The 12,767-nt window shown below is 40.4% G+C and overlaps 1 protein-coding gene across 4 annotated transcripts in view; it reads right to left on the reverse strand.

The window, feature by feature from the left end:
- The window catches only part of trpm7 (transient receptor potential cation channel, subfamily M, member 7), a 37,084-nt gene that overhangs the window by 14,760 nt on the left and 9,557 nt on the right, over positions 1-12,767 (reverse strand). For 3 of the 4 annotated variants that reach the window (XM_054619564.1, XM_054619557.1, XM_054619549.1), the window contains exons 4-19: positions 12,107-12,314; positions 11,477-11,690; positions 10,597-10,721; positions 10,181-10,352; positions 8,766-8,940; positions 7,274-7,397; positions 6,873-6,945; positions 5,501-5,601; positions 4,927-5,061; positions 4,779-4,832; positions 4,553-4,693; positions 4,125-4,259; positions 3,679-3,956; positions 3,353-3,581; positions 2,616-2,771; positions 2,061-2,204 (exon numbers count right to left, since the gene is read on the reverse strand). In XM_054619564.1, the coding sequence (XP_054475539.1) occupies positions 2,061-2,204; positions 2,616-2,771; positions 3,353-3,581; positions 3,679-3,956; positions 4,125-4,259; positions 4,553-4,693; positions 4,779-4,832; positions 4,927-5,061; positions 5,501-5,601; positions 6,873-6,945; positions 7,274-7,397; positions 8,766-8,940; positions 10,181-10,352; positions 10,597-10,721; positions 11,477-11,690; positions 12,107-12,314 (2,464 nt within the window). Of the gene's footprint in view, positions 1-2,060; positions 2,205-2,615; positions 2,772-3,352; positions 3,582-3,678; positions 3,957-4,124; positions 4,260-4,552; positions 4,694-4,778; positions 4,833-4,926; positions 5,062-5,500; positions 5,602-6,872; positions 6,946-7,273; positions 7,398-8,765; positions 8,941-10,180; positions 10,353-10,596; positions 10,722-11,476; positions 11,691-12,106; positions 12,315-12,767 lie in introns of those variants that run through there. The other variant, XM_054619571.1, reaches the window with a different exon arrangement.

Below are 12,767 nucleotides of genomic sequence, written 5' to 3' on the forward strand. Positions count from 1 at the left end.
TTACACTGAATAAAGCTACTGGAAGTAACTGGACTGTAATTGGACTAAGAAAATGTTATAATGCTCAAATACTAAATAAGACAGAGCACCGCTGTGCCAAAGTACAGCATCATAGAGCTTCTAGCATGGCTGTGGACACTTACTCTTGTTTAGCTCTTTACATAATTGGCTTTTAAATACACAACTAACATAACATGCTATTTACATGTACTGTTATTTATTAGCTTTTTTTACTTTGTGGTGTAAATTGATGACCTGAACAAGGCTCAGGTGACGTACTTTAAGTACTTAGCACACCTTGGCTTAGTTCAAATGAAAACTCTTGTGCTTTCATCTATTTCTGTATAGAAACAAGTACAAACCACATGATTGTCTCCTAAAGGTAAATGTATTCCCCACTGAAGTTTGACCTGCACTTGTAGAACCACACTGCAGACTGTGGGAAAGTTTGTCCATCCAGGCAGGTAAAGGTAAACACACACACACACACACACACACACACACACACACACACACACACACACACACACACACACACACACACACACACACACACACACACACACACACACACACACACACACACACACACACACACACACACACACACACACACTTTCTTGGTACAACTTCGACTACAATAAATTGCTGAACCTTGACGCGAGGTGTGAACTGCTGGAAAATCAGCCATTAACTATCCTGTCTGATCGGTAAGCTATTGTTGAGCGCTGCATTGATGTGTTAAAATAGGAATGGAAGCAGGTACAGCAGATGTAGATAAGCTTGGGCACAGGCTATATTACGTAGAATAGCAGTCTCAGTGATGGTATCAGCACCTCTCAGTCTTAAACAGCCTGAAAAACGACCCTGTTCCTGGAAATAAAACACTCAATGACAACTCCCAAGCTCCTGAGAACCGGCCTCAGGCTTGTAAATAAACATTGGAACAAGCGAGAAAAGATGAGTGATAATGCTGTGCAGTAGTGTGAACGTGACAGGAGTAAGTGTGTATTAAAGAAAATGTGTTTTAAAAAAAGAGCTAAGTGCTACCACTGCCTTTTTGTTCTGTCTGTTGCCCATAAATCAGTGTTCCTAAAAATAAGTATAAATTCATGCTATCGATGTCAGATTTGTCCTCAAAACACAAACCAGCCAGTAGGAGTGCTGGTGCAGTGTGAAGGAAATGGTCCTTCATTTGCCTTCCACTTGTGAACAGCTCAAATAACGTTTTATGGAGCGCAGATAAAGTAGTTGCTTTCATTTTATTAAAAAAATGTAATAAAAAAACAAAAAAGGGGGGAAAGGGTGTTAGTCCAATTTAACTTATGCCACTCTTGGAAAGAGATGATCTGAATTTCTGAGTTTTGGATTAAATACTAAAAATACTGGACAAATACTTCCGACAAATAATTTAGGGGTCTAATTAGATGTATGTTGTGGATTGTGAACTGTATGACTGTGTTCCCTGTGGCCGGTACTTTGGGAATATCTGTCCGCCCATTCAAGGCTAAAATACATAGAGTGAGAGAGCTGTGTTTCCATTCTTAGTCTCTCACCACTTTGTGTGTGGGCTCCTGATAAGACAAGGTTGCACCTTGTCCCCTTCTACTATTTGTGGTATTCATGGTCAGACTATCGATCACAGCGAGTGTGCAGGGCTTTGTGTCAGACAATGCAGGTGGAGGAAACCATAAACATCTAGCAATGCTCTCAGTTTATTGTTGATTGTGTTGCTTTACAACAACACCTGTGGCCACATTTCTAACAGATCCGTTTGACTGAACTGTTCCAGATCCTAAGGAGCAAAAGGAGTTTTGCTCATTTATGTTAGCATTTCCACCACATCTCAACCATGAAGATCAGGCAAGTTATCTCCTTTTCAGAGCAAAAATTTAAACAATCTGTGTAAAGGGACTGCTACTGGGCAGCAACATCGTCTTACCCAGAATCATACACAGCTAAACAGCCATAAATTAGATGGTTGGATGGATGTGTAAATATGTGTGTGTGTGTGTGTGTGTGTGTGTGTGTGTGTGCATTCTCTTCTGTAATCTCCATACCGTGTTTGACCAGAACTTGACAATGGGAGCGTGGTAGAAGGCATATATTTTCCTGGTTAAGGGCAGCTTTCTGGGGCGAATTTGGGTCTCCATGTCACTCTTTGTCTCCACAGGGTCCTGGGATCTGGCCTCCTTAAACACATCCTGCAGAGACGTTAAAAAAAGGCCTAAATTAGACAACAGCAGGCCACAATGTGGAGAGAAAATGAGAGAAAGAGAGAGAAAGCAGAGTAAAGAGAAGAATGTGAGGGAAAGAAAGTAAGCAAATAAATAACAGTGATAAGTATTTATAAACAATCTTTTTATGTGAATATCTGTCTCACTCAACTTGTTATTACACAACATAACTCATACCATGTCACAGCTCATTAACCCTTTTACCCAAATTATGGACGTTTCCTCTTAAGACTCTTGTGAATTTGGACATGACATTCTATTAGATTTTTTTCAATGAATGACTGCTTTGACGCTAGAGGGATACAATATCTCAAGTCTTAAAAGAAAACTGTATGACCCTATAAAAATACAAAAATTGAGGGACTGAGTAAATCGAACCATTTGGATTTCTTCAGCCATGTTCTGGAAGTTGTGTTCGCTGTCCTCCATGGTCATCTGGTGGTCGTCCTGACTCTGAGGGATGTGAGCCATCTCAGCCTTGGATTTGTACTCCAACAGCAGGATGGCAGGAGGCACCAAGATACTCAGAATCACCTAGAGACAAATACATATTCAGGTGGGTGGATGTTTCTCTATTTGTCTGTATAAGAACGTTGTTTGAATTACATGCACTAATGAATCCCAAGTGTTTTATTGCCCAAGTGCACATATAGTATAACACAGGCCAAGCCCTGCTGCAAAAGTCTCCACACTGATGCAAAAATGACAGCATGATCATTTTTGAGTATCCCAATCAAAATTTAGGGAAAATAGGATCATAACTTTTTCAAGTAGCATATTTACTATTTATTTTATATTTGGAGAAAAACAAAATTGTAACAGAACTTGAATTTGAAACCAACGTAGTGTTTCTACAGTGCAGATAGCTCTTCTAGTTTTATGAATGGGTTTTGACTTTCAATTCAGGAAAAGTTAGTAGGAGGTCAAACAAACACCTCAACAAAATACTTGTAATGAGACTGGGATTAGATGTGATAGCAGACCTTTGTTCAAGCCCCAAGAACACCACACATATACAAATACTAAACAACTACATCGTGGCTTAATATTTGTATTAGGCTGCACATAGACTTATTCATAATGCACAAAATTAAAAATCAAAATGGAACATGAACCTTGTACCAGGAGTTCTTGCGCATGTTCAGCCGTCCCATCCACATGTCTGACAGCAGAAACTGGGTGCAGGTGTGAGCCACAAAGGGCCGTAGATGGGAGGAGACAGCCAGCTTCAAACAGGTGGAGTTGCTCCAGTTTTTCAGCTCGTAAGTGAGCAGCTTCATGGCCATGGTCTCATCCTGCCTGAACGACTCCTCCAGCAGGTCCACTGCTAACGTCCCAAACTCACTGAAACACGTCAGCACAGTTCGTTTATTCCTCACCTTTTACTTTTACAGAAAAAATGAGACGCTTTTTACAGCTAACTGACATGAATCAAACTTACTTTGAGTACTCCTTGAGCTCCTCCGAGGTGTCGTCCACCACGTCGCTCTTCTTGGCCTCGTAGCCCATGGATCGGCAAAGCTTACAGGCCACCAGTGCCTTTGCCATGTTCTCCTCGCCGTGCTGCCAGAAGAAGAGTGACATTTTCTGCCTCTTCAACAGCACAGCCCACACCAGAAGCTCATTGAAAGGGTAGGGGAACCGCCGCGTCTCTGGGTCGTCTATGTCCACAATCTCCTCTTTGCTTCTTTTTTTGTTCTGCTCGATGGAGGATTCAAGCTAGGAGGACAGAGAAGAAGCAGTGAGAAGAGTAGAGGAGGACTGACTTAACTGTTCCCCATTCATCAGTGATTAGATGCAGATCTTTATCACTAGCCCTTTTCATTTTAAGGGATGTGGGATGCTACAGTCTAAAGGAAGCCTTGTTCCCTTTATTTAAATATTTACCTTAGGTTTGTATGGCTGTGCAGTTTTGATGAAGTGGTTGTGCCTCGTCTTCTCCTTTTTGTCAGCCTGCATGCTAAAAGACTCGTGACTTTTCCTCAAATGAGAACCTGGACCTGCAGTGTGGCGCCCCGACCGCTGTGCAGAACATGAACACATTTTAAGATTAGGTGATTTTACTCTGCTGACTTTTATTATAGTTCATAATGCATCCAATAATAGTTTCAGGCCTAACATCAGTAAAACAATGCATGAAATGTTAGAGAAGATTTTTACTACTAATTATCCACACAACAGATTTTCACTCCAGTGGATCGTATAACTTTAAATAAAGCTAAAACGCAGACCAGAGTTTTAAATAACAACCATAAAAAGACTGTCTGGATGATGATACTAAGACACTTGATGAGTTACAACAGTGTAAAACTCACCCTATTGTTGCCATGGAGATTGTTGTAAATGATTCGGAAGCGTTTCCTTGTGTAGTTGCACCTGTAAGTCCCGCCCATCAGGTACTCAATTACCAGGCCCACATCAATCAAAGTGATCTTGTAGTTTGGAGGCAGATGACTCTGCAAGAAGGCAAAGTGGTGGTGAATGAACAGACTTTGGTTCAACATCAATTGATGAGAATGATACTATGGGGACTGACGTTACCTGTTTAACATCTCTAACCAGGTGGAGGAGAGTTGGGTTGTTGGGAGGTTGTTTCTACAATTGAAGATAAAAAAACATTAATGTATATATTGTTAAAACACAGCCCATCTCCGCTTCTCAGTGGCTGGTAGGCGTTTCGTAATGTTACCGTGTTGTAGAGCTCCTCTAGCCGACTGATTGTCAGGAATCGATGCATGCTCACGCCGTTTTCTATGAGCAACTTGACAAAATCCACCCTGTCCATCACGAGTGCATCCAGCATTGCCTGCTCAAGAGAGCTCACCTATACACACACAAAGATACACATTGTATTATGAACCATATTTCAATAGAAAATGATCGTTTATAAAACAAACACAGGGAGGAAAGAGACCAAAAATATGTCCATTACTAAAAAAACACACAAGCAACAGAATTAAATATCATCTATCTTCTCATTCAAGCATAAGCCAGGATTTCCCCAAGTTTCAAAACAAACATAAGCACTGAGGGCAGCTTATAAAGACAACTGTAAAAGGGTTCATTTTACAGTTAAGACAAGCAGTTCATGGCTGCCTGCCGAGTCCAGTCCTCCGGCTCCTCACACTGCAGATTGTGGTAAGCAGAGGTTCTGGGGGTCATTTGGGGCGAGTCCAACGATTTGGAGCTAATGCTGAGCTAAATAAACATCCATGAACAAAAAACACACACATACAGACAGACAAATAAACACGCATACATACCAGGAGCTGCTGTCCGTACACAAACACGTGATTCTTGGCTATGTCTACCCGGTCCCAGGCCAGAGTCAGGACCAGCTGATCAAAGGCTGATGCGTTTGTGCCTGAAATACACAGGTACAGATGTGTGTAAACAACACATACACAGATATGAATTCCCAGGAGAGTAAAGCCTTATTAAATGTGTATGTCCTGTTAGCCAGCTAGCAGGATTAGAGGGGGTTAGTAGAGCAGGGCCAGGGCAGTAATACAGTCAATTACACACTAATACGGCAACGCATCAGACTCAACTACAAAGTAAATCCCTGTTCGGTCTACGGCTCTCTTCCACACTAATCTGCTTTATTGTCCTCTAGGAGCCATATTAATCAAATGATCACAATCACTGGACACAGAATTGATTGTGTGGCTCTCAAATATGAAACGCAGTGGGAATTTGATTGGAATAAAATTACTATATTGATAATAAATAAAATAACCTGAGCTCTCAGGTAGTCTGTCTACTTAAAAAGTCACAGATATAAAATTGGATGTATTCAGCTTCCCATCTCATATCCAGCCTGCTAAATTAATTGAATCATAGTTAAAGTGATAAAAACATCTAAAAGAAACACTCTGTATTCTCTAACAGGCCTGAGAGCTTTTGTACTCAAGGGTCCTTTTGAGGATGAGTTACTGTTTCACCAGGAAGACTGCGCCTTTGGGAAACAAATATTTGCCTGAGTGGGCTTTTTCAGTCACAGTCTGTTTGTCAGAAACCAGTTTCTGCAGACTATCAATCAGCTGCAGTCACTCACAAAGCCTTTGCTTTTGTCTGAATCAACTTGAATTATAAGAATGTGCTGCACCCACCTACATTCAGTACAAAACACTCCTTTCAGGTGAACAATTTGTTCCATGCTTGAGAAGAAAAATGCCTTTGTTCACACAACAGCTTTTCAGAGTTTTAAAAAAAGAATTAAATGGTATTTTTATTCCAACTGCATTCGAACAAAATAAGAAACGGTATAGATTCTCTACAGCATAGTGACAAAAAGTGAATGTCCAGCTTTTTTCTTTTCCTCTAACAGAGTGTAGAGAAGGATAGGAAAAAGACTGAGACATGCAGCTCAGTGACGGACAGTGTTTGAATAAGGAGGCTCTGTGAACGTGAGCAACCTGATCTCCTCAGGAACACAAAGAGAAGGGCACACAGGGGGAACGCTGTTCTCAAAGCATATCTTTATCACAATGAAAACATTACAAAGTCTTGAAATCTTTATCTACCAATGCCAACAACCTCAGCATACGAACAGACTGAACCAACTTCATGTGACTCTGTTCCTTTGTTAAAGAAGTTGGAGCAAAAATGTTCAGAGAGAAGTCATCTACTAACCTTGGAGTAAAGCCCTCAGAATGGCTACGTCAATGTCCTGGTGCTCCTCGGAGCTGATGTGAAACACAGTGATCTGTTTTCCAAGAAACAAGATAGCATTTAACAACATGTTCCCACAGGCGATCATCCAGATGTCTCAAGGGTTTGTGATATATCACTTTTATGAAAACTAACAGTTGGACCATCATAGTTGTTCTATGTGGCAGTGCTTCAGTTGGCTTTATTTTGTTGAAAGCTGCTCTTTTTTTCTCCAGAATCTTTTGTGTTTGGTTTACAGGAATTTTATTAAATGATTCTGATCCCTGCAAGTTTACTGCTTAACTCATTTAAATGGGAGTATTTAAATAAAAACTGAAAGATAAGAAGTGTATGAAAGTGATTAAAGAAATGCATGAATGTACCAATTCTTTGCTTTTCATGCACTCCATCAGAGTCTGAAAGAGGTGGATGGCATCACTCTGGCTGAAGTTGAAGGTTTTCTTGATGGTTGCGATGATGTCAGTCTCCACTCCATCGGGAAGACTTCTGTAGAAGAATTACAGCATAACATGGTTACGGTCACACTGCTCAAACCCACACAGCTTTAAAAACACTTAAAATATAGGTTTGATTCCAGCACAATGTGCTTTGATCTCTGGGGAACACATTGTGAGAATGTTTCCAACAGGATTCAAAGATGAGTAACATACTGCACCTAGACTCCTATGTCTGCAGTGCATGTGAGGCCGTATATTGCTTATAATAATAATAATTCAGTTTAATACTATGTACTTTTGGAGAGAGGCATGTAAAAGTTAAGGTTTCAATGCTGCGCGTTCTTCTCCTGTAGTACAAGCATTAAATGCTTCAGCAGTACGGTTATATACTGCAGCCGTACAATCCCTTTGTGATTTTCAAAAGGTTTCATTTTTTCAATGATGTACATTTTTGTAGATTATTTTATATGCTATCAGCCTTTTGCTGTCAACTAACCTTCAAATGAAAAGATAAACCGTAATCTTTTTCAATTCTAGATCAGTGCATGTTTCCTGTGACTGATCACTTCCTTTTTTTTGGCTCACAGCTGGATTGGATAACATTGATTTGAAAGAACCAATGGGGCTCATAATCACAGTTAATTTAATAGAGACTTTTGGTCAATTAAGTCTTTGCATGTCAGCTGTCAAAAAGATACATCTTTAATAGGAGCAGCACAGAGATAGGTAGTTGAACCAGATCACTGTTTTATATACTGGATCACTATCCAAGATAATCCAACAATGAATCAAACTAAATACAGCAGTAATGTTGGCTGAGGGGACATTTGCAAAAGGATGAGAATGTATTTCAAGTTCACGGACAGACACATTTTAATTAAAGACAGAAAGTATGGTCTTGTGTGATTGTCTCACATCATGTTGCAGCCCTATGTGCAGATTTCATTGGCTAATTAAGCCTGTCAGCAGATTACTTTTAACTGCACGCTCTCACAAGTTCAACTGTTTTCAACTCTCTGTGCTGCAGTCTGGGCTGCGGCTGGGTTGATAGAAATCCTTCTGGGACAGAAATAGATGAGAGCCACCAACGACGCTGCCATCAAAGGAATGGCAAAAAAAAAAAAAAAAAAAAAGGAACATCACTGTCTTTGGCACACTAAATGATTCATCACCAACAGCTTCATACTGCAGAACCAGTGCTGAAAACTTGATTTTGATTAATTCTCTGTGGGCAACTTCTTCTTAATTAATTACTAAATGAATAACTAAAACTGTTTTTGGAAAGATTTAGCTTTGGCACGCCAACCACAGCTGTCCTTTTCTTCCCTTCCCATCCCTATCCTGTGTGCAGTGTGTGTGTGGGCGCGCCCTTGTGTGTGTGCGCGTGTGTGTGTGCGTGTGTGCGTGTGTATCCTACCCTCCCTCCTCGGTCTGCTTGTGGACGTAGGCCAAAATGTCAGCAGCACGGCCGGTCCCCTCACACACCACCACCGGGACAGGAGGGCTCTCCTGAAGGTAGTCCAGCACGGTCAGGATCACATTGGGACCTCCCTCGAAGATCAGGGCCACAACAGGGACACCCTGACCAATTCCTACAAGAAGGAAGACCAAGAGTGTGTTTAATGATTTGGTTTATTTTACATTATTAGTTTCAGCTTCACTGACGTTCCCCCTAATACAGTTCCACCCAAGTGACAGTTAATGAGAGGTTGAGGTGATAAAGCCAGCTCACTGTTATCATTTAGTTTCCAGCAGGCAAAGACAAACTGACTTCTTAATAAGTACAACTTGGTGTTTTGTCAGAAGGGTATTTAATGGCTATTTAATATTATACATATACATATCTAATATAGGAATTAATAATTCTAAATAACCACTCAACGTTTTGGTTGTTTCCCTGTGATCTGTCTCAAGTTTTATTAGTTGCATCCAAACTAAACCAACGTATTACTTCACTGGTGAAAAAGCTATGCAAATTATCATTTGGATTTCTTTTGACCTACGACTTGTGATGTAGGACTTTCAGAAATGTTAGGATGTTTAAGATTTCACAGTCTAACAGCTTATCTGACACCAGGAGAATTACCCTGATGTATTTAACATGAACCATAGTGGTATTCCCACCTCAGTATACACTACAATTACCTGCACTTACAGTATTATGTAAACCAGATCTAACTGATAAAGAATAACATCCAGGAAATGATGGGGCAAAAATGAATGTCCTTTAAATATTAAATAGACAGCTAATACTTTTTCGATACTACCACAATAATGCCAGTCTCTTCCAACGAGTCCTAATTTATCCGATGACACTGAAACTCCTACTACTACTTATGTGCCAGTCTGTGGGAGGCACTTCTGAGCATTAGGGGAATTTTCAAGAAAATGTTTCCTATGTTAAACACTCATCATTAGCAAGTATTTGAGAAAGCATAACATAGAATTTAACTTAGTTTTTCTTGTAAGAAGGGGGCACTGTTAGTTTGGATTTAAGGCACTGGCACACATTTGAATTGCTTACAGAACCTTTCATGTGTTCAACTTCAAAGCCTTAAACAACAAAATGATAATAAAAGAATGTTCCTTGGGACAAAAAAAGAAACCTCAAGTTGGCAAATGTTTTTTTGTATGATGCTATGGACTTCAATCCTTTAACGGACCAAGTGTGGTGTTTTTACTAGATGAGTTTATCAGTAATAAGATGTTTTTTGCTTTCCAGACACACAAACAAAGTCTTGGGCTCTTCTTCTGAGAAAAAGCAGTGAGAGCTCTAGATCTAAACTGATCACCAACAATCTCTTGTTGTAATGAAGTTACAGTTTATCTTACGTGCGTGTATTCTTTGGAGGTTGATGTGCTTCTCCAGGTCCCGCCGCAGTTGGACCTCAGCGCCGTACTTGCCCACCGTCCCATCGTCCACCAGGAGGAAATGGGAATGCAGGTTGTTGAGAACGGTTAGTTTGCTTAGAGGGTTCAGCAGCGTCTGATACGGAGCGATTATCTGCAGTTGGGACATGAGAAGTGGTTATGAGAGTTTAGTTAATAAAGAGTTTAGTTAATAATAAAAAATAATAATAACTTCTGCGTTTTTATTAAAACAATCCAATCTATGACAAAGTCCATGCTGTCATGAACAGACTCAAGATTAAAAAGATTGAGATGTTATTAAGTATCTTAGGACTTGCTGTCCAAATATGACGATCTCTGAGATAATAACAAAGGAGATTGTAGGAGATGTATCTTACGTCTCTGCCAATGAGATCATTCCGGTTTTCAATGACTCCCCAGGGTGCGATTCCAATAGTGCAAATTTTCTTTGCTGATCTTGAACAGTGTTCTTTGAGAGCGTCTCCCACATGCTTCGCCACACCTTTAAGAAGGATACATCAATAACCATACATTTTTTCTTTGACAGATTTGTAAAGTTGTTATAGCTACTTAACCTTTGTCATACCTCAGTTAAATTCCCCTTAACATTTATATATTTCGGCTTAAGTCTATGACCAGTCAAATGTTTAAAGATATAGCCGAGACACTGACCAAAATGCCACATACGGGGCTAGTCCTCAACAAGTACACTAGTCCTGGGGTTGTTTGTGAACCACAATCCTCTGCTAATGGAACTCATGGATTCAGCAGTAATTTGTGATCCAGGAGACAATCCCAACTGGCCAGGCTGCCAGAGGCATTAGGAGTAATCACTGGTCTGGGTAATTGACCCTGTGAGTAATGACTTAAACACTATGATCAGACCACACCATCTTAACGTCGCGCTGTGGCTGCAGACACACCTCGGCCACGACACACAGCCAAATGACACGCTTAGAGCCCGGTATTACAACTTCTGCTACATCAGCGCATCACACACTGATTAGGTGTGTGTGTGTGTGTGTGTATTTGTGCAGGTTTGAGTACCATATAAGTGTGCGAGTGATCCCTTAAAGAATATGTGAATAAGTGAGCAGGGGTGAAAAGAGTTATTTAGCTGCAATGACTATTCAATAACAATACAAATTCTTTATTACACTCAAGCAGTTTAACATTCACACGTGCGCTGTATTATTTTCCCATGACCTAAACGTTTACTTTAATTAAGACTAAATGAATCTCCCTCTGCCTACAAACCTGTGTTGACCCCTCCAGTGAGGATCCAGGCCCCGGTGGTGACCGCGGCTTTGATAAGGCCCTTGCCCACCACTTGCTTGAGGCGCGGGTGCAGCTCAAAGTTCTGAACTCCTCCATGGACCGAGATGAGGATCTTAGGAAGCTCCATATGCCATTCCTTCAGCATCAGCCGCAGGATGCTCTCCGGCCGCGAGTCGTGGGACAAACGCACATACTGCACACGTTTGAACAGACACAAGAAAAGGATGTTCACATGAACACATAAAGCAGAGGAAGCTAGCATAACAATGTTTGGTTGAATAATTAGTAATTGATTGATCGATTGCGTCGGCACAACATTTTGATAATTAATAATAACCAGTAATAAAGACTGGGGACATACTTTTCACATGATCCTTTCATTTTCCTTTTCTTTATTTTGTGTTTGTCGGTTAACAATGGCATAGAAACATAATATATAAACGTAATCACAATACCACACAGGGTTAAATGTATGTTTTAACAATGAGTCGTTGCACATCTACAATAAAGAAAACACCTTCAAATGCTGTGTAAGACTGTTTGGATCCATATCACAATTATTTTAAAAGAACAGCATGCCCTCCAGCAGAGAAGAATTTGCCCTCCTACCTTGGCTCTGTACGAGTGAGACCCTCCCTGGAAATTGATGACACCATAGGCGTCACTGGGGCTCGCTTCTGTGTGTTTTTCCACCGACCACTCCTCCAGCTCGGGCATGGACAGGTTGGAGTTATCACCCAGCTTCACGTCCGAGTACTTCGTGGCCAAGCTGGCTGTGAAGCCAACATGCTGGCGCACGAGCCGTCCACAGCAGCATCTTGGAGGTGAACAGAATCACTTTTCATTCATATCATAATCTTAGCAGAAATGCTGCAAAACACAGCAGATAAAACAGAATATCTACAGTCGCACATTCAAGTTATGCACATTCATAAATCACTGTAAGAAACATTCAAAAACAGGGAAATAATATTATTGAAAAATAACCATTTGTTTTATGCTTGTATGATATGAAACTGTATTATTTGCTTAATGTATCATGTGCCTTATGAGTGAATGGCTTTAGTATTTTAGCTTTCTCTGTCTTTTTTTAAGATATGGCATTTAAGTATTGAATATGAATGTTGAATCAAAATTTTCCCTATTTCCATGAGAATCTGAAACATGCAAATCTCTGCAAAATTTCTTCCTCATAATATATCCCAGAAATATAATATAAACAAAAAGAAGACCTTTATCCTAACAACGAACCATGATAACAAGGTTTGAC

Source organism: Anoplopoma fimbria, chromosome 2, assembly GCF_027596085.1.
Source record: "Anoplopoma fimbria isolate UVic2021 breed Golden Eagle Sablefish chromosome 2, Afim_UVic_2022, whole genome shotgun sequence".
NCBI classification, from domain to species: domain Eukaryota; kingdom Metazoa; phylum Chordata; class Actinopteri; order Perciformes; family Anoplopomatidae; genus Anoplopoma; species Anoplopoma fimbria.